The sequence below is a fragment of the Ambystoma mexicanum genome, chromosome 5p (assembly GCF_040938575.1).
Source record: "Ambystoma mexicanum isolate Mex_15411 chromosome 5p, UKY_AmexF1_1, whole genome shotgun sequence".
Lineage (NCBI taxonomy): Eukaryota > Metazoa > Chordata > Amphibia > Caudata > Ambystomatidae > Ambystoma > Ambystoma mexicanum.
The window spans coordinates 724,842,387-724,867,743 of record NC_090930.1 but is presented as its reverse complement, the minus strand read 5'-3'; the positions used below and the strand labels follow the sequence as shown (position 1 = coordinate 724,867,743).

General features: G+C 49.9%; 1 protein-coding gene across 1 annotated transcript in view; it reads left to right on the top strand.

Moving 5' to 3' along the window:
• The first annotated feature begins 1,252 nt into the window (after positions 1-1,252).
• Positions 1,253-25,357, top strand: part of MARS2 (methionyl-tRNA synthetase 2, mitochondrial) — a 179,048-nt gene continuing 154,943 nt past the window's right edge. The window contains exon 1 of the mRNA XM_069613097.1: positions 1,253-1,560. Coding sequence (XP_069469198.1) covers positions 1,305-1,560 — 256 coding nt within the window. The 5' untranslated portion in view covers positions 1,253-1,304. The remainder of the gene's footprint in view (positions 1,561-25,357) is intronic.

Sequence of the window (25,357 nt, the reverse complement as noted above, 5' to 3'; positions counted from 1 at the left end):
GTGAAAGGGGCAGCTTGATGAAATGTCCAAACCCCATTTATTTATTGGCCTGCATCAGGAAACAAAATGCCACAAAATTGTTGCAACAATGCTAAAATGGAAACAAAAAAGGCTACATGTATCCCTGAAACGAAGACTATTCTTGTTTATTAGTCAGTCGTATGTTTATCGATTAGCCATTCTGGGTTGTCATAACTCTGCTGGCTGTTTCAGGGCTTTGGATGTGTTGCCCTTTTTAAGTCTTCTGCATACTTGCCAACCCTACAGATTTAGGCAGTAGGTAGGCTACTGCTTTTTAAGCAGTCCTACCGCCTACAGATTTGGGCGACAGACCTACTGCTTTTTACAGTGGCAGGTAATTTATGTGACTCTAAGGCAGGCTGCAGGACAAAGCATGCAACACATTAATTAGTCTGTCTGTACAGTGGGCTGGTAGGTGATTACTTTGATTGGGCTCAGACCAATCCACTAACCTGACAGCTACATGACTCGGTCCTGCACTCTTGCCGGTACAACCCTTAGGTGAACCACCAGTGAAGGCAAGTGGCAGAGCGTACCACCATCACACAGCATCTGCCTATTAGAATGAGGAGGGTATCAGTCACTATGTCACATAGCTCTCAACTCACAGGCTTTTGGCGGGTGTCACCCACCTTGTAAAGGGCTGACTCACCCGCCAAGCCTCCTGCACGCCCATTCATTCCAATGGGCGTCTCACCCGCCAAAAACAAAATCGGGTGATTTCACCAGCCTTTGCAACACAAATGGAGAGCTGTGATGTCATTCAGTGTTCAACTTGCACTGCAGGAATACATATGTATTGCCCAGGCTGCTGCTACAGAGCAGTGGCAAACCTTGCCTACCAGCTCTGTGTGATTACCTGCTGTGTAATTGAATTTGGTGTTAACCTACCGTTAAGAATTATACATTTTTAACATTTGAACATCTTTCCATGTTATGCTGTTTGATGGGTTTTGTATTTTCCTGTGATGTCATTGTTATGCAAATTATTATTTTTCATACTTGAAAAATCCTACATCTTTTTGGTCACAAAATGTAGGAAAGTATGTTTCTGTATTGACTCTAAACTACAACATTGTTCTGTTTTTCTAGTCCGATCATTCCGTTACTGTACCTTAGGCCCACATGGCATCAACGGGAGCAGCCCAAACCTTCTGTGCACGCTCTAGTGTTTCTTAATACCTCTGGCTTGCGCTATTAGTCCTCTTACTTTGTCTACAGCTTTACCCTTCACTAAGCGAAGAAGTCGAAAAGAGAAAACGGACAAACCATACACTAGCAACATGCTAAGAACAGCATGCCGGGCAGGATGGTGTTGGCAAATTGTCCAGAGGACATATGTCCCCCGCCAATATGTCGCCCGCCGGGAGGTGCAGCAGAGCTCCACTGACAGGAGGCTCTTGCTCAGCACCCCGATCTTTTACGTAAACGCGGGGCCCCACTTGGGTCATGTCTATTCAGCGCTGTTGGCGGACGCTATGCACAGGCACAGGCGGCTGGTGCTGGGCGCGGAAGACCCCGGAGCAAGACTATGCACAGGTAAGTGTGACTGCACTGCTTCAATCAGAAGCAACAGGAACCAGTTGGAGAACGTTCTCCCTGTGCTCAGGCTGACTTGCGTGTTGTGCGCTGTTGTTAAAGTCTTTTTCTTGCTGACAGTTTTGATCTGTCAGTGGCGTGTAAACCGGGGAGGCAGTGTGAAATGCTTCATAAGGCTCCATTGCATTAATATAAAAGCTTGTAAATTCACGCAATGGAATGCACATTTGGTAAGTGGTTGGTGCTTTCCAGTGAGACCAATGCGTTTGGAAACGAGCCTTGGCACTGCCAGTAGTTTTTGGCGTTTACGGTTTTTCGCATTTTGCATCTATAGACAGCTATGTGCAAGAAGAGTGCAAAGTTTGAAAGGAGGATGTGATAAGGGGTGCAGGTGTGTAATAGAATGAGATAGGTTATACAGCAATGGACGAAACCACTGATCAGGGATATGATGCGGCATTTATAACACGCCTATACACAAGTGCCGCTGATGAGCAAGAGGAAACGTGTGAGAAAGGGTGAGAGTGTAACAAATAAAGTGAGAAGGATGACTTTACCAAACACGTACTAACGTATATTCTTTGGGCTAATAAACCGACCATTTTTTATATTTGCAGTAATGACTCGCTGGCCTTGTCGATTCCTCAAAAATCAAAAGGAATTTTTCTAAAAGGGCAGAATATTCCCTGTTTCCAAAAAAGCCATTTCTTTCACGCCCCTTGAACTCAGTTTTACCATTTGATTTTTCTCACAATGAAATGTCTTGCCATGCTGTCTACAGAACACATGCAGCGAGGCATGCTGTTATTACATGTATGTGTTGTGTTGCATGGCGCAGAACCACTGTATTGACTCGGGGATGACCACCTAGGCCTTCAACAATTGTGGTATGTGTTTGCCCTATAGCTGTAACTAAGCGCAACCCACTGAACACAAATCATCTCCTCAATGCTGGTTATAGAGTACAACATCTACAGCATTGTGCAGTTTAACTTCTTCTTCGTTTTTGATTGGCTAGGGAAGGAAGTGGCTGGCTGACTGCCCTGCCTTTATGCAAATTAATTGGTTACTGTGCAGTACAGACCTAGAATGTCATTTATGGGTTCTTTTCTTGACGTTAAACAGGAAACTGAGCCCTGGGGTGGCATTTCATGGCCATAACACATTTCACATGATATATATCGTATTTATGGCCTATCACTGGCATAGAATTCACGTGCTCGTGGAGAGTATTTTAGGTACCCTGGGTCTTACTACCTACAGTGGTCAAACCCTAATTTTTTACATTTTAAAGGTGTGTTTACAGGGGGGAAGGATTTTATTTACGAAATGTATTCCGTAACGCACAATTTGAAAACAAAATAAAATGGCGTGAAACGCCAATTGTGAATACAACACATTTTTTAAAGTGCAATCATGCATACAGTGTGTAGAATGTATAGGAGCTATTTAAAGTAGTTGTTCAACAAATACAGATAATTAATCACAATGTCACAATCAAAAAGCAGATTTATAAAAAAAAGGGCGCCTGGTTGATGCCTTGCTCTACCCAGGAAGTAACAAATATATAAGACGAAAATGAGCAAGTACATATTAACCCCACATAGAACAAAAAGGCACTAGAACCTGTTAGTCCATACAATGAAGAGAAAAATCTGACGGCTACTTTAATTCAGATTCGAGACATACATAAGTAGCCAGGATTAACTTCAATTAATCGAAGTTGGCATGGGACACAAAAGTAAAAAGAACATTTATACAGGTAGAACAAACCAAACATCAATCAATTTACAATTAGGCAATTACATTTCATAGTTATCATTGCCAAGAGTGACATAGTAGCATGATAAAGTAATTGCAGTGTGAATAGTACAAGTATTAGAAATATGATTAATGAGTCAACACAACTGTGTTTCGGCATTAGGGCTATCTTGAGTAGCAGAAAATGGGTCGGCCTTCATCAGGACGGGGACAAGTATACATGAGAGATCCCATGCATTCGTGGTAAGGTGCACGCAGGCACACAATCTGAGAGGGCACGTCTTCAGATGCAGATAGGCTGGGAGAAAGCTCAGGTGAAAATTCCAGCCTATCTTATCACGATATGATGTAGACTTATTTTGCAATCAATCGTGAAGTGGTCCAAACTGCCTTTTTGTTCTATGTGGGGTTAATGTCCTTGCTCAATTTATTCTTAGATAACAATCAAAAAGCACACAAACCCTAATGTTTCTAAAAATAGGAAAGTCCAAGGGCAACTAATCTAAAAAAAGAAAGTGTTGGTCTCCATCAAACAGACAGAACAGTCTGGTTTCATCAGGACTGAAAGGCAATTAACTGAAAAACAAAACGCTAGAAAGCATATTTAAGTACCTCCCATTTTTCCACATGTAAAATCATTAAAAATGAAATTCAAGGGGGTCATGGGGGGGGGGGGGCATCACCAGCAGCGCCACCGATGTGACAGCTCTGCTAATGGCCTCCGTCTGAAGCCTGTTATGTTTGAAGTGTAAAGAATGTTCCCTCCGATTATGGAAGTCTAATAATCCAGCAGCCGTTGTCGGAAGGTGCCGGGTGCTTGCTGATGCCGTTTGGGGGACTGTCCCTCATTGCAGAGCCCTGTATTTATCGGATATGCTGAGCCCAAGACTGCAGAGACATTGCTCCAAGATGGCAGATGAGCGCGGATAAGACCGGGAGAGATGGCTCTGCCACCCGACGAACAGGTAGCTGGAGAGACAGCTACAGCTGGCCCAGTGGGGTAACAGACAAAATAAAGCGGCGACTCCGGAGTGCAGGCTTCTCCTGCAAGAGAGGATAATCTCCAGTGGCCGTGAGGACATACCCCAGAACGCTGCACTAGGAAAGCGGGAGGTGGCTGACCCCTCCTCCTTGCCGAGCCGCCGTGTGCAACCCGGGACCCATTCGGGGCGCACAGCTCGTACGGTAGCTTCCGTGGCCCATGATCCCTGCTCCACCTAGTGCATTGGGTTCTCAGACCAGACGACCCGGATGAGGTCTCCTTCATTCTGGCGAGCGGGGAATCCTCCGCTTGAAGCTAGATTGCAGAGGCTCCTGCTGAGGGCTCCAAGGCCCCCCCCCCCCTCGCTCCCTGACGCACACAAGGCATGGACATTCGCCCCAAATAACGGGGGTTCTCACCATTCCACTTCCACAATCCAGGAAGGGAGATATCTAGGCGACGTGGGACATCAGAGACCTGCCATCACCGCTGCTATTGGTGTGGAGGAGGGCACCTCCTCCCCTCCGCCTCATACACGAAGAATCATACAGAACAAGCAGATGGCCACCGGCTCTACGGTGCAGATGAGGGCTCAGTGCAGCACGACAGTATAAGAAGCAGGAGGGTGAGGCCCCCCCCCATCTGAAATTCCTTGACCCCAGGAGGGTCGTGGCCCTGGAGCAGGCAGCAAAACCCAATACTCCATTGAATACTGCAGGGAGATGACAGTTGTAACACCTTGATGGCTGACCCCGCCCTCCGCCGCTGGGTCCCCCTCAGGAGCCTCCCAAGCGACATCAGGACCCCAAAGCACAGTAATTATATAACAGACACCCTCATATGCTGGTTATTGGGGAGGGGGGGTCTCCTGGGACGGGGTAGTACATTCCTGGGTAATGAACCTAGCTCCCACTTTCTAGGACAGCAGCACCGGTACAGAGCCCAGTTGAGGAGCTGCCCTTATGTCCAAACATCTTAAGACCCCTAAGAGTGGAGATATCTCTACCATGTTGCTTCCGGCGGAAAAGTGGGGGGGGGAAGCCAGAAACAACCCAAATCTCTGCCTGAAGCCTCGTCCGATTTGGCTGGATAACCGGCTACCAAAGAAGACATCCAGGCATTTATGTTGTACATCAAATCGGAAATCCGCAGCTGTATGACAGAGCTTTCCATCAAACTGGACCATACAGATCAGAGAGTGACAGAGATGGAGCAGAGATTGGGGGAGGTGGAGGACCAAGCCAGGGAACATTCAGCCTCGCTCCTCGAGGTACAGCAGAAGCTCCGCGCCCTGGCAGATAAAAACGAGATCCTGGAGTACAAGCAGGAAGATTTAGAGAACAGGGCCCAAATGAATAACCCGTGAATAAGGGGTGTACCTTGCGGAATACGTAGAGGACCTAATTCAATGCCTCCTGCTGCGCCTTGAGAAATCCCAACTCCTGCTGGATCGCACCCACAGACCACGCTCTCGAAGAGGGCTGGAAACAGAATTCCCCCCCACCCCCCAGATGTGATCACCTGAGTCCACTTTTACACAACAAAGGAAGTGATAATGGAGATAGGTCACTCCCGAGATGGGTTGACGTTCCGGGGGTCACCCCTACAGATGGAGGGCCCTCGGACCATTGATGCTGTTCCTGCGAGACCAGAAGATAAGATATTGCTGGCTGTTTCCCACTGCTGTCCAATTCTCCTACAAAAGGGGGAGGCTGGTCTTCCTGATGATCTCTTGCCTGGAGGACGCAGAAACGATCCTGAACCCTTCCCTGTTGGATAAGGGGGTGGCCCCCCCCTCAACTCCTCTGGGGCAACAAAAGATTCCCCCTGCCACCCACAAAAGCAAGGCGATCGGTCAGGTCAAGAGTCCAGCAAGGCTGCAACAAGTAAATCGTCCTTGCGCTCCAGACCCTTGGGATGCGAATGGCCTCGAACCTCTGGCGTCATTCACTCGGTACCTCCAAGCAGTTCATCTAGCAGATATCGTGGAAAGAGGGAACATGATGATCGTAATTACTGTGCCCCCGACTCCGAGGTGGATGTCACCTGAAAGTCCTTGGAGTGTTTTGCCATTGGCTCTTGGTAACCGAACAGTTGGGAGTCCATGGTTCGGACTCAGTTTGATGATGTTCGGATTTTTTGGTTAAAAATTCAGTTGAAGCACATAGACAAGGCATCTCATATTTTAAATGGCAGTTCCTGAGCATCTGACTTCTAACTCCCCACATCGACGACAGAGGTGAACCCGGATATGCCAGTATGTGAACTTTGTGTCTCTAAATGTTAAAGTCCTCAATTCTCTGTTGAAACGGAAATCTATACTGAAAAGACTGAAAGATCTGGAGGTCGCTGTGATATTCGTTCAGGAAACTAGCCTTCTCCCAGAGGATTATGCCTGTCTCCGGAGCAGACATTTCCCTAAGTAGTTCCTCCCCTCTGGAGGCACCAAGAAGGGGGGTCGGGGGAACGGTGGTCTTGATGGCCAGAGGCTTTCAATTTGAGGAGTTAGACATGCTCACAGACCCAGGTGGCTGATTTATGGGAGTGAAGAGGTTGCTCTGGGGTCAACTACACTCATTGGTCTCAATCTATGCCCCGAAAGAGGGCCAATAACTTTTTCTGGAAAATCTGGAGGCCTCCCTCCTCCCCTTTCTGGAAGGCCAGGTCATCATCGGGGAGAATTCAATGGGGTCCCTGACCCGGACAAGGATAAGACACATGCTCCATCCCCTAGAGTCTATAAAATCACACTGAGGATCCTCCATCTGTTTAGATCTCTGGGGGTGGTGGACACTTGCAGAGTGCTTCACCCAGAGGAAAGGGACTATACCTTATTCTCACAGGTCCACTGTACCGTACCTCCTCACGGATAGACTTCATCATGGCCTCGCCCCAACTCCTGTTGTTCACGAATAAAGCCTGCATCGCCCTGAAGGTTCTCACGGACCACGCCCCAGTATTGCTGCAAATTAGATTTTGGAACCCAGCCCCCGGACCCAGACCACAATGGCGTCTATACAACCCAATCCTGAGTGGTTTGGCCTTGAGGGATGGGGTAGCAAAAGCAATTAAAGACTACTTTTGAGAGCACCCCCATGGATCTAACCTCCCCGGCTATAATGTTGGGTGCCATGAAGGAGGTCATCAGAAGGATCCTAATAGCACACACGGCAGCATATCACAGAAGGGAAAAGCAGACCAGAACCTACCTGGAATAAGAAATCCTGGACTTTGAAGGTAAATGCAAGAAGGGCTGGTCCCCCAAGGTTCACGCCGCCCTACGGGTGGCCCGAAGCAATTTAGAGGCCCTGTATGCTGAGGAGACGGCGTGGACCCTGCTTACAGTCAAACAGGGCTATTATGCTAAAAATAATAAGGCCAACCATCTACTGGCAAGGGAGCTGGTGAGAACCAGAAGGCGAACTTCATCATTGTCCTCCGCAACCACTCTGGGGCAACCCAATACGGTGAGCAGGATAAACTTCAGTTAGCTCAGGCCCATTTACTTGAGACCATGGCCAGCACTACCCCAACTAGCCCCCGAAGACACGGAGGCCCTAGAAGCCCCATTTCAGCAGGAGGAAGTGGAGACAGTAATGCAATCCCTGAAGTCCCGGGCACTTGGTCTGGATGGCTTCTCTCCTAAGTTGTATAAACTCTTTAAGGATCAGACCCGCCCCATGACCTCCCTTTTTTAATTCATTTCGAGAAGTGGGAAATGTGACCCCACGCCCCTTCCATGGTTTTGAAACCCGGTAAGGATCCTAAGAACTGTTCCTCTTCCAGGCCAATCACGCTATTGAATATTGATGCCAACATCTACTCAAAGGTGTTGGCAAATCGCCTGGCCCCACTCCTTCCACGATTGGTTAGCGCTGATCAAACTGGTTTCAGCCAATGCAGGAAACCGGGAGATCACATCAGGCTGGCGTTGAACCTGATTGAAATGGCCTCTAAGAGCAAGGAGAAGCTGGACTTCTTAGATTTGGACGCCCCAAAAGCGTTTGACAAGGTGTACTGGTCTTTCATGCGCCTGACTCTGGAGGCCTTCCCTTTTGGACCATAATTTAGGAAATCGATAGCCGCCAATTATTTCTCTCGAAATACCTCGCTCCAAGTTAATCGGGAGTGCTCACCCCTGATTTCCCTTACGTGTGGTACACTACAGGGATTCCTGCTTTCTCCCCTGCTGTTTGCTCTCATCATGGAGCCATTGGCCCAACGTATTCGTATGACGCGATTCATGCCCCAGTAGTGCAGCCCCCCATAAGGTATCATTATATGCTGATGTTGTTTTATCTATTACCAACATCACCCCCTCCATGCAGGCGACCTTATGGGAACTCCCAAGCATTTGGTCAGGTGGCCGGGTTTGACATTAATTTTGGGAAATCGGTGGCGCTAGGGGTGGGTCTAACCTCACAAGAGATCGGCTCCCTCCAAGCTATTTTCCTGATCCGTTGGGACACAACCTCCATAGTGTACTTGGGTATTCAGCTGACAGCGTCCCCAAAGGAACTTTATGGGGCTAACTCCGGCCCCCCCAGTTAAGACCTTGGAATAGGACCTGGAAAGGTGGGCGGGACAAGAAATGTTGTTGATGGGGCGGATCATGAGCCGCCAAAACGAATCTCCTTCCTCAGTTATTATATTGCTGCTCATCCCTCCTGGTGGAGGTCCCGAAACCCATATTGGAAAGGCTCCAACGCAAATTCTTGGGCTTCATTTGGAGGGGGGAAAAAATCTAGAATCTCCAAGAGGGTGATGATGGGGGAGGGGAGGGGGGGATCCAGACTACGGGTTGTGGGGGTTCCTAACTTGATATGCAGAGGCAGCCCAACTCTCCCATCTGTCCACTTGGATGGCAGACGCTCCTGCACATAAGTGGATGGAAATTGAGCAATCCAAGTGCTCTTTGCCCCTTCGCTTCTTACCTTTTGTCTCTTACACGTCACGTACGAGTTGGCCTCCTCTCCTCTCATCGACTAGGGCCACTCGAAAAATATGGGATGAGGTACTGTGGAGGAAAAGATCACTAGGGGTATGGGTCCACTTTCCCCTGTTTTTGGTAACCCTGCCTTTACCCCTGGTATCCCTCCGGGGGCATTTGGGCGATGGAAGCGGGGAGGGAGGGCTACGTACTCTGGGACTACTGTTTGTGGAGGGCCAACCCTGTTTGTTTGAGGACTGTAAAAGCCAATTTCACCTCTCAGAATTGGATAGATTCACGTATGCCCAGATCCGTCACTGGATCACGCCTTCTGCAACGAGACAGAAGGCTACCCGATCCCTATGCCCACTTGAGCTAACTAGGGTGGGATTTCAAAACTCTATAGACTCCTACGAGAGGACCTCTAACTCCACGCCGCCCAGACTATATGACCCCTTGGGAAGCTGACCTAGGCCTCCATTCGGATTACGTAGCCTGGTCAGAGATTTCGGCTAGGGCCCGCACCTCCGCTAGATGTGCAACAAACGAGCGTGCCTTGAAAGTGTTGTTCGGCTGGTACTACCCGCCAGTACAGATTGACCACTTCCAGGCCATGACCCCCCTCCCCTACGTGTTGGCGTAATTGTGGAGCTTGCGGCGCCTACTTCCATATGTGATGGGACTGCCCCTTGATGCAACCCTTATGGGAGAACATTGTGTAAATGATACAAGACATTACGGGTAGGCAACTCCCGATGTGCACGAAAACTGTTGTTGGGTGGGGGGGCCCCCACATGAGGGGGTATACCCAAAGTCGGGAGCCTGGGCGAAGCTGCTGACTCACTTGTTCCTAGCAACGCGTATCACCATTGCACGTTACTGGAAGACAGCAGAAGGCCCGTACCTGGGGCGTTAGTGGATTAAGGTCTGGGATATTTTGGTGGCGGAAAGGGTGTCTGCTGTGGAGGAGGGAATGCTCCACCTATTTCAAGCAATTTGGTCACCCCTGCTAGACTATGATCTACATTTCCAGGCCCTGTCTTTCAAACCACGTCAGGCCAGACTCTACTTGGGTCCGAGTGAGATCTGATGAGGGGCCAGACTGTTGTGCATGATGGGTATGGGAAACCTAGGGGTTTGGAGGAGGGGGGAGAACCCGGACCTCAGGATCTCCCGCCACGTAGGTAGAGTCGGGGATCCTTGGATATGATTTGATCTGCTTATGTTCGGAAATTGCTGTGTGGTCAATTATAATGTTGTTGCTCCAACTGTGAAACTAATAAATATATTTTTAAAACAAATGAAATTCAAAGATCCTCCTAAAGTCTGAAGAAATCTGATAATCCACTGGGAAAATAAAATGGATGGAGCTAAAGGCTCTCGATATGGGATGCATTCGAAAAAGCCTTTGTGATCCCAAATAACACACCCAAATTGCAAAAATTAGAATCTACATACTTAATAGTTGTAGTCACCAGGCAGGAGTTATTCTATTTCAGACTATTCATGTTTCCCTGATGTCGAAACTGTAAGGAGCTCATGGTGGCAACAGTAAAGACAGACACAAGTGATCACAGTTCCAGGGTGTTTATTGAACTTTATAATGGGCGAGATAAACGCCTAATCTAAACCTAAATCTAAGATTGGAGCAAGCTATGACCATCAAATAATAAGGCCGTCCTAGTGTTGCCTTGTCAAAATAAAAAGGGCCTATACTAATAAAAAAAAAAGATTGCCAATCCTTACCACTAAGTTTACAAAAAGAGTTTGGGATAATGTTCACCAGAAACGAAGTGTTCACAAAATGATAAATCAGGATGGTGTGGCTGGGTCTCCCTTCCACACGTTTTTAGCACGGGACAAGGCGGGCCTTCCCAACCCCAGCACACGCCTGGACCTCGCTAGCACAAGGTTACAGTTCCTTTCTCTGATACCAGATACCAGAAGTCCCTTTTCTACAAAGTCTTTTGCCTTAGAAGGCCTGCTGCACAAAAACAACAAACAAAAAGTTCCTTAGGTAATCTTGTATCATGGGTGATTGTGTTTCGCCCCTTGGAGCTCCCTCTGCCAGGCTCGGCTCCTTGCACTTCGGCCTCCCCTTTGTCGGGTTTACTACAGCCTTTCACAGTTCTTGGACCATGGGTGATTGTTCTTTGACCCTGTGATCTCCCTTTGCCCGGGCTCTGATCCTTCTTACAATTTGGGCCTCCCTCCGTCGGGTTCACTACGGCCTTTCACTCTTAATATCTACACAATGTTTTCGGGTGTGTCAGACTTCACCCCGATTCACAGGCATCCCTTCGCCGTGTTCACAATTGCCAATTTCACAGTTTACTTTTAGTTTCAACACAAAGCAGGATTCACTCTTCTTAGCTTTCCTTTTTGGCATCCATTCATCGGGTTCACATAGCCATCTTTAACACAGTTCATGCTTTTACTCATTCTTCTCAGAAAGCAGGGATTGCCTTCCCCTAGCTTGCTTTTGGCAAAGAAAGGTCAGATTTTCGATTGTACAAGGGATTTGACGTCACCCCTGTAGGACCACTCTGACACTTCACGTCACCCTCTCCTAGGGCCTTCTGATACTTGCAGTTTCAAAACAGGTCCCGCTGGATCCCTCTGCACCTGAACCATAACTGGCTTTCTTTTAAAGTTCATAAACGCACGTTCTTTGTTCCTCAGTTTTTTGCGTTCATACTAGGTTGCCGCTGGCTAACCCAACTGTGTTGAGCCCAAGTTTGCAATCCGCTTTTCCTGACTCACCGGCTGTGTGGAACCGCTGGCTTGTGTTTGCCTCTGGAGTCAAGGACGGTGGGTGTCACGGTAGCCAGCGTGCCTCCCTGCCTGGGTTATCGATGCAGGAGGCCGCCATGCACCATCTGCTACACCACACGTCAGCTGCAAATCTCGGTCTAATGTTTTCTCTTTGGGAGACTTTGCGGGTCTGGGTTGTAAACGGCACGGGCAGCTCGCTCCATGTCGTCCTTTCTGGTCTAGCCGCCTTTCGTCTCCTTTTGAACTGCCGTCTTGGAATAGCTGCTTCCTCGTGTGGTTGGCCTTGCTTGTAGTGTGCTCTCGTGCTCTGCCTTTTTATCCCTGTGTGGAAGGTAAAGGGCTGTCGGGTGTGCATGCTTGTCAATTGCCTGACCCGTGTGTTGGAACATGTCGGGTAAACTCTCTGGTGTTAGTCCATTGTCTGTCTCGATGTAAGAAAGTGTTCGTTTTGGAAAGAGGGTGGGGGTAGAGCTTCTAGGTATCCTACCAGGTAGGATGGGGAAAAGGTGTTATAAGGAAGGGGGGACCGCATCTCAACCGTCAGTGTCCCACTTCCACTCCCCGAAGACCCCTCATCCAGGTCCACCTCTCCCAATGATCCACCCCCAGGAACTTGACCAATTAGCGATGGCCGTGTCCTGGCCACCTGGATGAAGGATCACAGGGATTAGTGAGACACCTTTGGGTTTCTCACAAAACCCATAGTCCCACCCTGCAAATACCAGAACGTAGCATTAAAATATGAATGGAATTGCATCATAAAATTATTAACAGTTTGCAATGCAGGCTGTAGCCACTGTACCAAGTGCAGTTCACTAGTGGCATGCATTTGTCACTATGATGCTGGACTAGTTGCACCTCTGCACGTGGGAGCTCTCAGAGGGCTCTTTTCCCTTTAACAACTTTAGTCCCTTCTTCGGTGCATCCAATAATGTTGGCTAAGGACCAGTGGGAAAATTGTTTTTATTAATCCTCCCCAATGGTAAATGGCTGAACTGTGAAAATATAAAATGAACATAAGGAATACATTAATCGCCTATTTCACATAAGCGATATGAGTTGCTCCATTAGGAGTCCTTTCTTGATTTATGAAGAGCATTAAAACAATTATTTTTGTACCTTGTGTGGGACAGGTATGCCCAGCTTTGGGTCCCGTTGCTGCTGGGCCTAGACACCCAAGCTACTCCTCACTGATGAGGCCCAACAAGGCTGAAACATGGTTGGTGATGCTTGTGGTCTTGTGCAGAAGGGAAGTGCCCAGGCAGTTCAGGCTGGACTGCCCCTTTTGGGGTAGGACCAAGCCTGATTTGCATATGGTCTTTCCCCTTTAGTAATGGCTTGGTAGGCGAAGAACGATGGCCTGGAGGGTTACCCAGAGCAATACCAGAGGTTAATGATTCTAAACCTTCCAGCCATCACCTCTTTTGTATTGCCTTTTGTTCTCACGTGGAGCCATGACTTGACACAATCCTCTAATAGAGACTACAGTACTAATTTATCACTGCCTTTATATCACCGCCTGTTTATAATCTGTCGGCAAACTACAAGAAAAAGGTTTGTTATTAAAAATAGGGGGGGAATGCTTCGATATATTTTATTTATATCGTGCTCGTACACAAGTGTATAATTTCCGTCATTAAGCTTCCATGTGTACACAATGTAACTGCTTTAAACTCTGTGTGCTGGTGCAACAGTGTTCGTTCATTTAATCCATAAAAACACCTGTTAGCAATGTGTGTGTTACAGGTTTCGGTATTCTAAATGACCGCCAAAGCCCTCCTCAAAATTCTCATGTGCAATCCAATTGCTAATGCTAAAGATCTATGCTGAGAACGGTTGTGATCTTTTCAAAGGTGCAGTTGCATGCATTTCTTTCTAAAAAAAACATTGATGATTATTGATGGTCATGTCATCTACATATAGCACAATCAACCGACAACAGTGGAAAATGGCATTTTCAGATGCGCAATCCAATCAAGTTGTACATAGTCATGGTGTTTGCATAGGAGAGATATCGTCGGGTATCATGTCACATAGGTACATTCTATATGGGGCCCAAATGTCCTTGGGACGGCTTGTCCTGGGCATTGTCATCAAATATTGTTCCTCGTATTCATTTGCAAATGTTAGCTCTTTGAGAAAGTGTCCAACCTGTGGTGCATGAGGGTTTTTCCAACATACATTTTTTTCGCTATCACACAGGACACATTGAACAGTCTTCTTATGGTCTCCGCCTTACCAATGTCCTCAAACAAATATTTCTAGGGGGTGAGAGAAGCCGGAATCTGCGCTCATCTTGTCAATGGTCTCGGACACCTCCCTCCAGAACACAGCAACCAGCGGGCAGGCCCAGTGCATATGGAACGAGACCGCCCATGGATGACCACATTTTGGACAGCCCCCGGTACAGTTTTCAGAGAACTTTGCCATCTTGGCCGGTGTGTGATGTCGTTTATTGAGGGTCTTGAATTGGATCAATCAGAGGCCAGCATTTAAGGATGCGGACTTTGATAGTTGACAGTACTTTGACCACTTCTCCGCAGTAATCGCCACCCCCATGTCTTATCTCCCAAGTTGCTTTGACTGTGTTTAATGAAGGGGAATTTGTTTGTATCATGGCATACAATGTGAATATTCTGGGTCTGGTCCGTGAGGTCATGGCTGTGATGCTGGAAATGCATTGGAGGGACAGGGCCTCTGTACCCTTGTCCTTTACTGCTTTTTATCGTGTGTTCTGTCGTGTTTTCTGCGCAGGAGTTCATGTGGGACTCCTGGCAGTGCAGCTCTCTTTCTTTTGGTTTGGTGAACGGACCTGTGGGATACCCTTATGGCACCCATGGGTGGGGGTACAGGCCTGTGCCCCCCGTGTGTGTTTATGGGCACCTGTGGGTGGCCCGCAGAGCAGGGTATGGGCTTGTGGCAGCTCCATGCTGAATTTACAGGTGCGCGGAGTATCCTCCATTTTGGGATACCCCGGCTCTGCCATTGGGATCAGTTGATTCCTGATGGAAAACAAGATGGCCCTGGTGGCCTCTTGCTTTCTATTACCCATTACCTTGTTTTCCCAAAGTCCTGGGAAGCCCTGACTCTGTCCCTTCCCCCTGACTGGCTGTTGGGTGGAAATGCCATATATGGTGTTGTTGTAAAGGCCCGGCCAGACTAGCTGGAGCCTTCCCGGTGATGTATGTTGTGGGTACCTCCTGTGGGTGGGACCTGGGTGAATAAAGTGTGTGACTAATAGGCATTCTGTGTTGTGGGTGTCTAGTATCTGGTGGTTGACACAATGACTGAGACAACCCTGCCCAAAACCGGTATGAATGCAGCTTGGAGTGTTGAATGGCTCAGTACTTTTCCCAATACACATAACTTGTTGTGAGTGTCTGGAGAGAAGTGAATGTCCTGAATACCTTGTGTGCCTGATCGGCTGGCTGGCTGGCTGCCTGCCTGCATGAATGCCCGTAGCCGTGATTGGATGCTTGAGTGTGACCCAGCGGAATGAATATGAGATGAACGGTATATCTGGGGACCTCTCACTGCTAGGAAGTGTGTTCAGAAGCTGAAGTCCACTACGGCGAGTAACTGGAATAACTGACGCTTGACCTTGAAGCCCTGCTGGACGAGAAGAATTGCTGTTGCTCTGCTTTGCAATCTGAAAGCTGCTGTGCTTCCAAGGACTGACCCAGAGAGGACCTGGTAAGGCGCCCTCTTCCCGAGCTACGAGGGACCATCGTGCACAGCTGATCTTTGCCAACGCTCCGTGGTAGACAGACCTTCGACAGGCTGCCGACCCGATACGGGGACTGCTGCGGAACTCCAAGGAGAAGCACTCGGACTGTTGTCCGCCATTGTCGACGACCGCCGTCGCCGACCGGAGCCGCCGTGCTGCCGTTTGCCTAAGAACTTCAATTGATCATCGGACGCTCTCACCTGCATCGTCACCCGCTTGTCTCCCGCTGGAGAAGGCCCGACCGTCGACGCGCCGAGGAGCATCCACCGGTGGGTTTCCTGCCACCTAAGGACCACAGAGACGCTGACAACTTGACGCCCTTGCTGGGCCACAGTTCTTCATCATCTCTTTGCGGTCCAGAGCTATCGTCACCGAGGTGCCCGCACGCCTCTTCCTTGCAGGACGCGAACGCTCTGTCGTTGACGAGCACCGCTAGGAGCAAAGCTGTCACTTCCCTGTTCACTGCCGGACGTTTGACGACCCGTGACTCCTGCCTTAAAGGGAGGGCACTCAAGAAGGGCCGTCGATTCCCCGACACCGAACGCCAAGTTCCCCGACACCTTTCGACGATCCATGGCTCCCGCCTGAAAGGGAGGCACTCGAGAAGGATCGGTCGACATATCGTCGGAGAACTCTACTCCACCAGGTACATTGGGGGGTAAAACCCTAATAGGAAGAAGTGAGACTATTGAACATATGGACTGGGCTTGTCCTATATATCTTTATTTACAGGTTGCCCAAGTGGGGGGGGGGGGATCTCCACACAGAACTGTGCCTAGCGGGAGGGGTCAGCATTCTGCCTATTTCAACCATCTTACGTTCTTGCCTATCTCTATTGCTGGTTTCCTCGTTATTAATCTTTGTGACATTTTAACCGTACAGTTGATGCACTTTAATGAGATTTGATGACCTTGGTGGTACCACTTTAGAATTGTATATATTTTATCATTATTGACTTCCAAGCACAAAGTGAGTTATTGTGATCGTGTACATACCTTTGAATATTATATAAAGACTGTGTTTTCAGTAATACAGTGTGTGGACATTTCTTTGTGGGGGTTCGGGGAGTACACTCTACTTAAGAACCAGCCTGCATCACCTCCTGAGAAGCTAGGCCTTGATTGCTTGTCCATTGCTACCTTATAGAGAATCTTGGCTGGGGTCCGCTGTGCCTCTCCTCTACCATATAGAGAGCGGAAGTACAGACACCCCCTACCAGTCTTTACACTGGCCTGCAGACATTCATGAGAAGGAGGTTCGTCGGGGAATAACGGCCATCTAGCGGTGAACGCTACCTTTTATACAGTGATATTGGAGTGATCTGAACTGTCCTCCACCGACTGTTAACAAAGTCATCTAGGGTCACATACTTCCCATTTGGGAAAATATCCTGCATTTTTATCTCTATTGGGGTCCCATGTTTTTTGCAGAGCTCCGTCGAATGTGGGTGAAATACTGAGGAAATACCATAGTGAGGCCTCTGGGTCATAAGGTACCTCCATCTGTAATCTTTTATATATCGTGGACCACGCATGGACAGTGGCATTAACTGGGTCAAATTTGCATGGGTCTCTGTCGTGTGCTGAATAAGATGGAACGGCGCTTGGTCGGGGAAGCAGTATACCTTTCTATCGGGATGTGTGGTGCAGTGTCCAACGGGTCATACCGGTGCTTGGCAAATTGAGCCTGTGCCACCAGATAATATAGCTCAAAATCTGGTGCTGCGATACCCCCCGTGTTGTATGGTTCAACCAGCTTTTCCCTCTTCATCCTGGTCGCTCCCCTGTTCCATATGAACGTGGTGGCCATGGACTGGAGTCTCGCAACGAACGCCCTTCCCGGCCAGATCGGGGTGTTTCCAAAGCGGTACAGGAGTTTAGGGAGGACCACCATCTTCAGTATTGCAATCCGGCCATATAAGGAGATGGGAAGCCTAGCACATATTTGTAGTTTAATGGCAAGCGATTGCAAGAGTTGGTTGTGAATTTCTGTATATAATGTTAATCTCTCCTTGGATACAATTATGCCTAGGTAGCGAACATGCATGGGTGGCCGCTTGAGCCGATAGGCGTCAGCTGGACATACAGTGGCAGGTGTAAGTGAGAATATCTCAGACTTAGAGTTGCTAATTCTGTAGCCCGAGTACTCGGCAAATTTATGCATTCCAGTCATGATGGGGCCCAGGTTTTATTCAGGATCACGGATATAAAGAAGTGCATCATCCGCATACAGCGATATAGACTGGGTTGGACCTGTCATTCTAATGCCCCTGTGCCCATGGTTTTGTCTCACAAATGCTGCCATTGGTTCGATTGTTAAGTCAAATAGTATGGGGGGAGAACGGGCAGCCCTGCCTAGTGCCCCTGCGTAATGAGAATAATTTGGAGAGAGTGCGGTTGTTGAGGAGCTTAGCTCCCGGTTTGGTATATAGCAGCCAAACACATTTAATAAAGTAGGGGCCCATTTCAAAGCATTTAAGCACTGCGAACAAATATTCCCATTATACAGAATCAAAGGCCTTTTCGGCATGCAGAGAAACCACGGCTATCCGCGCTTTGGGATCGATCTGGGCCATGACCCCAAACAATCTGCAGAGATTCAGAGCAGTGGACTGAGTCGGGATGAAGCCGCACTAATCCGGGTGGACCAGTTAGGCACACTAGGAAGGAGCCTTGTGGCCAGGACCTTAGCGAATATCTTCGCACCAGAATTAATTGATGAAAGGGGTCTATATGATGACATATCGTGGGGTGGACGCATAGGCTTCAGTAGTACTGTTATTACGGCTTACCTCAAAGATTCTGGTAGGATGCCTCGATTGCTCCCACACCTTGAGCAGTACAGGGGCGAGTTCTGCATGGTATACTTTATACAACTCCACACCTAGACCGCCTGGCCCAAAGGCTTTCCCCGATGTTGGGGATTTTATTGCTTGTATTATTTCTTCACAGGTGATTGGTTGTTCTAGGGCTAATTTACCTCCAGAGGGGAGTTTGGGAAGGTTGAATGCATTTAGGTAATCTTTGTTTCCAAAATGGATCTTGCATCTCAATTAGAATAAAGGTCAAGTGCACCAGGGGCGCTGTTGCACACAACGAACATGGCTGCCTGAGAGGAGAGCTCCGGCTCTAACGGAAATCCTGTTCCCAATAAATCCTTTCAGTGCCGTTCCAGATGCTAAAAAGAGGAAGATTCCTGAGGCGGAAGATCTCCTGAACAAGCCCTGGAGGAATCATGCGAATACGTGCAGGAAACGCTATATTATCCGGCTGAAAGCACTTTGGTGGACAGGAGAAGTTGGCGCGGCTGCCCGGCAGGTCGACGGAACATCCACTGTATGCTGGAGGTGTGCTGGGGAAGAGCGGGCCACGGTGGGGGAGGGGCGTAGCGGTGACTGCCGTACCGCGTGGCCCGTGAAGCGAATCAGGGCAGCCGTCCCCAGCCTGGAGCGTTAAGCGGCCGCCGGTGGACAGCGCAGACAAACAAAGCTGTGCAAACACAAAAAAGAGGAAGGCGGGCGGGGCAGCCGAAGGAGCTCTGTATGGCTCTCGCTGCCGTGCTGTGCGCCGCGACCGCCGCCGGTGGGCTGGCCCCTTCTTCCCCCGCGATGGCAAACTGAAGAAGGCACGGAGGAGCAGCGTGGGGACATGCGGGAGAGTCGTATCCCATTCCCATCCCATCCCTTGCACCAAGTAAGTGAAGCAGGGTGGAGAGGACCCCCCCCCCCCACAACGACAAACACCAGTGCCCCGACTAAACCCAACGTGGTGGGGACCACGGGGAAGCTCCTTAACATATCCCACAAACTGTTGCTGGTACAGTGATTGAATGATTATAGAGCCCTGTGTACATAACACACGAAACGTGGTGGGGATCAATAAGGGTGCCCCCGAGTGGTTGCTGTGTACTGGTGCTGGCACTGCTGAGAGGGCGTAAGGGGTTTGCACCCCCCCACCCCCCAACACAAGGTGGTATTCGCCGATCAGGATAACAATACACCCTGATGTAGTGTGGCTACTGGTGCACTACGAACATCCTAAAATACAAGGGCAGAGCTAGGCGGCTTTCCCACCAAGTGCTCACGGTCCAGCTTAAACAAATGGTGAACAGAGCCACCAACTACCATTCAACCAATGCAAAGGATATAAACCTATTAATTATTCATTATTCAGTCTGCAGGATCCCGTCCCTCCTCGCCGGGTCGAGGTCTCATGTTCTGAACTGCCTTGCGTTTTCTGGGTGGCAGAGGGATGGAGGCCTCAATGTATGCCATAGCTGCAGAAAGAGTTTCAAAGAAATGTGCCCTTGCCCTGTGTTGGATCCTCATTTTGGCTGGGAAAATCAGGGCATAAGGGACTCTGCGCAATTGGAGCTGTCGCTTGACTGGTTCGTAAGACCTTCTTTCTGCTTGTATACTTGCGGTGAAATCTGGATAGATTGTTCTCCTCCTAGTGTAGCGTGCCTTTTCCCCTGGCCAGTTTAAGGATCACGTCTCTGTCCCTGTAGTTGAGGAGACGAGCGATTATTTTGCGAGGCGGCTCTCTGGGCCTGGGCAAAGGGGCTAGGGTGCGGTGGGCTCTCTCGATCAGGAAGTGCTTCGAAAAGGATTCTGTGCCAAATAGGGTTTTCAAAAGGGCTTCCACCTGCTCCTCCATTGGGCCCTTACAGAGGAACTCGGAGACCCCGACGATCCTGATGTTTCTCCTGGATCTGGATACGAGATCCTTGCACTTGCCCTGCATCTTGGATAAGGCCCCTTTTAGTTCTGCTATGTTGTGGCTATGCTGGGTGATCGTATCTTCATTCGTGCTGATCCTGCCCTCTGCTACAGTGATACGAGCGCTTTCCTTGTCCACCCTTGCCTTGAGGGATCCGATGGTTGCCACTATATCGTCTAGTTTGACGTTCTCAGCAAGGAATCCGTTGTATGGCTAGGGATTGCCCACGTGTGCTCCTTGTGGGGGCCCTTCTATTTTCCCAGTATGATTCAATGAATAATAGATTACGACTTGGTGTACTTAGCAGTGTTCTTTCCTAAGGGCGCAGCGTATCATCCGGATTTAGATTGCTACATGCCACTGTATAGCACATGCCATTGCACCTACGATAATTCGAATGATAGGATGGGCTGTGTTCTCCCACGTAGAGAGGACTGCTGGCAGTGCTCCTGATCTATGTGGAGACGTGTGTGTGTGTGTGTGTGTATATATATATATATATATCTATCTTCACTTCAGCTGCATTCTGCATTTGGTGTAGATTGCATGTTGTCTCAACCACATAGTGATGCCATTCCAATCAAGCTCAGCTCCACTATGCTGATACAATTGGCTATGGAGTTGGTTCCGTGAGCGGAGTCCGTGCTGTGGATTGATGTTACCTCCTCATTTTCTTGTGGCTGTCTTGAGCACGGTTCACTTCCGGGTCCGCCCTGGGGAGTACCAGGTGCACCCTCCGGTGTCCACTGCTATAGCGATTGTTTATTGCTCCCAGATACAATCAGGCCCAGTGTTTGTTGGCAGTGCCAGGAGGATGTTGCTCAACGATTACGGGCGGTCCGCGCTGCCTGTCCTACTGCTGCCAGCACGCATCGCGCAGCTCGCCGCAGCCCCCAACAGGCGCCTTTGCTGTCCAAACTCAGTTGTCAAGGATATTTGTGCAGCCGTTGGGCGGCCGCGCAGTAGCAGTTGACCCGCAGACGAGGCGGTTTGCTCAGGCAGCCGCCCTAGCGAAGAGTGTCGGGCCCGGCACACTGTTACAGTAAATGGCCCTGAGTGGAGCGTTGGGGCCAGTGGGTGGGCAATCCCACGTTTCAGCTCAGTGTCCCCCTCTGGACAGGACAGGGCCTGGATGTCCTCAGATGTTCCGTCAAGTAGGGGGAACAAGGGTTCTGCCTTCCTCACTAATTGTTGTGTGCAATGCTGCCGGGTCCGCCAGCCTTCAGGTGGAGACGTCCACCACTCCTTGTCTGACTGGTACTAACGGCCTCTGACTCTCAGCACAACCCGCGTGTCATCTAGGTCAGTTCTCCTGTAGCCCAGCGGGGAGCTGCCGGCTGGGCCATCCGTGTGCGGTCACCAGCCGATAATGTACAGAGTCCGTATGTAGCGCCCCCTGTCACCAGGGTACGACTCCTGTCCACTGGGCTGCACACCACCGGCCGTGGCACTGGCTCAGGATAGGGATGTGTGGAGTATCTCGCCCGTGCACTGTGCATACAGTAGGTGTATCAGCCGCACTTGCCCGCTCATCGGGGGGAGAATGTGCCTTAGCTCATTCCAGCATATTGATATTGGTTGCAGGGAAGCTCCGGCGTTCAACCGCCACCCCAACAAACCTTGCAGCTTGCTCCTCCCCCACACGGCCCACCGTATGGCTCTGCCTGCGGACTCCAGTAGATGTCACCTGGGTCTCGTGGGCGGCCCGTTCACCATGGGGCCACCGCGCAACTCGTTAGACGGGATATCTCAGCCGCTGCTCGCTGGCTTCTCCTCATGTTTTCACAGGATGTGCTCCGGTCTTTTATTCATCGGTACCGCATCGTGTTCAGTAGCTAGGTGGCCCGAGCCGGATTTATTTCGAATTAGGATTGCTCTTGGATCGGAGCTCCTGAGCTTAGGCAGCCATCTCACGAGTGCGCAATAGCACCCCCTCATTACATGCATTTCTTAATGCACAGGTTCAAGTCATTGAGCCCAGTGGTGATTGTTGTAACATATGCAGAGAAAGGAAGCTGCGTGCGTACCCGCGTGGCCGTGATCATGTAATGACCATACCTCATCAGGATCACTAGCCTGCTAATGCCGCTTGTAACAGGGAATGTAGCCGGAAATAATAAACTAGCAAGGGTTCTATGGATGCGTGGTTGTTAACAATGCGTGAAGACTTCTGTTTTTACTGAACACAAATATATAATGAATTAAACGGGTCCATTTTTGGTTAAAAAAAAAATGAATCAGAAAAAAGAGTTTGGGCATAATTTCACCTTGCCGGTGTTGGAATGCATACATCCCTTGTATCCCACTTGGGATGAAAAAAGTTGTCTCCCCACAGCGGGGGGGAGGGAGGGTCAAGATGGCACCATATTAGTGAGCTGAGCAACCATGTCCAAGCTGCTTCTTTCACTTCAGATATGCATGCGCTCTGGATAAAAATACCTGTGGGCAGAATTCCAAGATGGCCGCCGACACTAGATAGACGCGTGTCGACGCAGCGCTCCGTTAGCCTCTAGCCTGGAAAGCGTTCCACCACCCCCTTTCAGGCACCGGAGAGGCGAGATACCACGAGCAATTGTGGTGTTTTGGTGTCGGTCTGTGTTGGGATCCGGCCCATTCATATTTTCAGGCGGTTTAAAGTTGGCAGGCAGAACCCAGCGTACACACGGCGTGAGGTGCCTGAGGCTGCGGCGGGTGAGATCTGGGAGCGGAGCCCCCCCTGCCAATGAGGCAGACAAAGAAGAAGCCGCAGAAGCGGAGCTGGCCGAATCGCGGCAGACCAGTCTACAGCAGAACGGAGGTTCGGGGGGGGCTCCTTGGTGCTCCAGAGCGGCCCAGTGGTGCACACGAGCGCTGGGCGCCTCTCCCCTCCCCCTGTTGGAGCCACGGGAGGAACCAGGTCTGCGGGCGCATGTCATGATGCCTACCCCCGGCGACCCAGACCAAGTCCAGCAACCCCGGAAGCAGGCATCAAGTTATTCCAAGCAAACCCAACAACCCCTGCTAGAGGCTATTTGGGTGCAGTCCTGGCGGCTATGGCGCCAGGCTCATATGGAGAGTCAGTCCTGGCGCCATAGACGCCAGGTTCATAGATTAAAACTTACCTGATGCAGACCATGCTGCAAGAGCTCCAAGCCAAAAGAGGCTTGGAAGGGACTACTTTACCTAGGGACTATTTTTCGGGTGGGGCTGGGGAGGAATACTTACCTGGGACTACTTTGGAGGCTATTTAAACCACACCTGAAGAGCAGCACACGCTTCGCGTTATTCTGCATCCAGCAGCGTAACGGTCACTGTGCCTGCAAGTCTGCATCCAGTCATCTGCCATGCCCGCCTCGAGTCTGGAGCTCCTAGAAAAAAGGAGAAAAGGTTAGAACGAGAGCAATACCTTTTTGATCCTTACCTGAATTCCCGATCCACCGCGCCTTCGAGCTGGAAGAAAGGTTATTTTATGCGCGTCGCCTCGCCTGCTGCAGCGCCACGCTGAACTCACCGGCCTTCGGAGCATCTTCACGTTCCACAGCATCCTTCTGCATGTTCCTGCCGCACTCCGGCACCTAAGGGGAACACAAGAACAGCAAGGTGAGCCAAGGGAATAAACAGAGGCAATATTAGTTACCCCCCATAGACTTACCTGATTTTACCACCGGGGGTACTATTCCTCTTCACGGGTCTGCGCAGCTTCCACTGCATCCTCGCCGAACCCCGGCCCCTAAGGGGAAACAAAAGGACAGCAAGGTGAAACAAGGGGACAAACAAGGGGACAAACAAGGGGACAAACCTCCTCGCCACAATAGACTTACCTGATTTTACAGCCGGAGGCATTATTCCCCGAGACTTCATACTTTCTCTCAGCGCCCGAATAAGGGAGAAAGCAACAGGTTACATACTGACATTATTTTATCGAAATGTGTTGGATAATACAAATCCTTACCTGAATATTACCGGTTCCCACGAGGAACTCTTCGCTAGGGCCAAGCTGCAACCTGCAAGGAATCGGACAAGAGTGAAAGTCAGGCATTTTAACTCTTACGAACTACATACTTACAGCGTCTTGCCGGAAATCTCAGTCAATATTGTTCTGGAACTCACCAATTCCTTCGAGCCAGTGAAGCAACTGGTTATCTACGCGCCCCTGCGCTCAATGCAGGATTGAGAGCTCATCTTTCCAAACCATCAGGTGAGACTATAAGAGGGGACATCAAAGGTAATCAGTGGGGAGAACAGCGTGAGTGGGGGGGAGGGGGTTAACGCTCAACTCCACGGATGGTTAATTCCCTTTCTCCATTTGCAGAAGAATATTCCTACGGGCCAAGCAAACTAAGCTAGGTGCGCCAGTCCAGTCCGTCATCTCGCCACTACGCGTCACATTGGTGGAGACCGCAGCTGTCCAGTTCAGATCAACTCTACTCTATGAGCCTGGCGCCTATGGCGCCAGGAATGACTCTCCATATGAGCCTGGCGCCATAGGCACCAGGACCACACCCAAACGGCCCCTAGCAGGGGTTTTTGGGCTTGCTCAAAATAACTTGATGCCTACTTCCGGGGTTGCTGGACCTGGTCTGGTTCCCCGGGGGTTGGCATCATGACAGGCCCAGGCGGGGACCCGGGAGCGAGGCCCAGGTGATTTACCTATCGGTCCCCGGGGAGACACTGGCCACAAAGACACTGAGGCCCAGGAGGGCGGGGACCGGTGAACCGAGGGGTGACTGAGTTGGCAGGACGAGGAGGGGCCTCCCAGGAAAGGAGGTGCAGGAGGCATAGCTGGTGGAAGCGAGGCATCCAGCAGCTCCACTCCGGAGTGACAGCTCCTGGCCGGCAACCAGGAGGATCACGGTGAGGAGGCATGGGGGGGCCTTGAAGAGGAGGTTGACCCCTCCTGAGGAGTGGGGGCAAAGTTTAGAGGC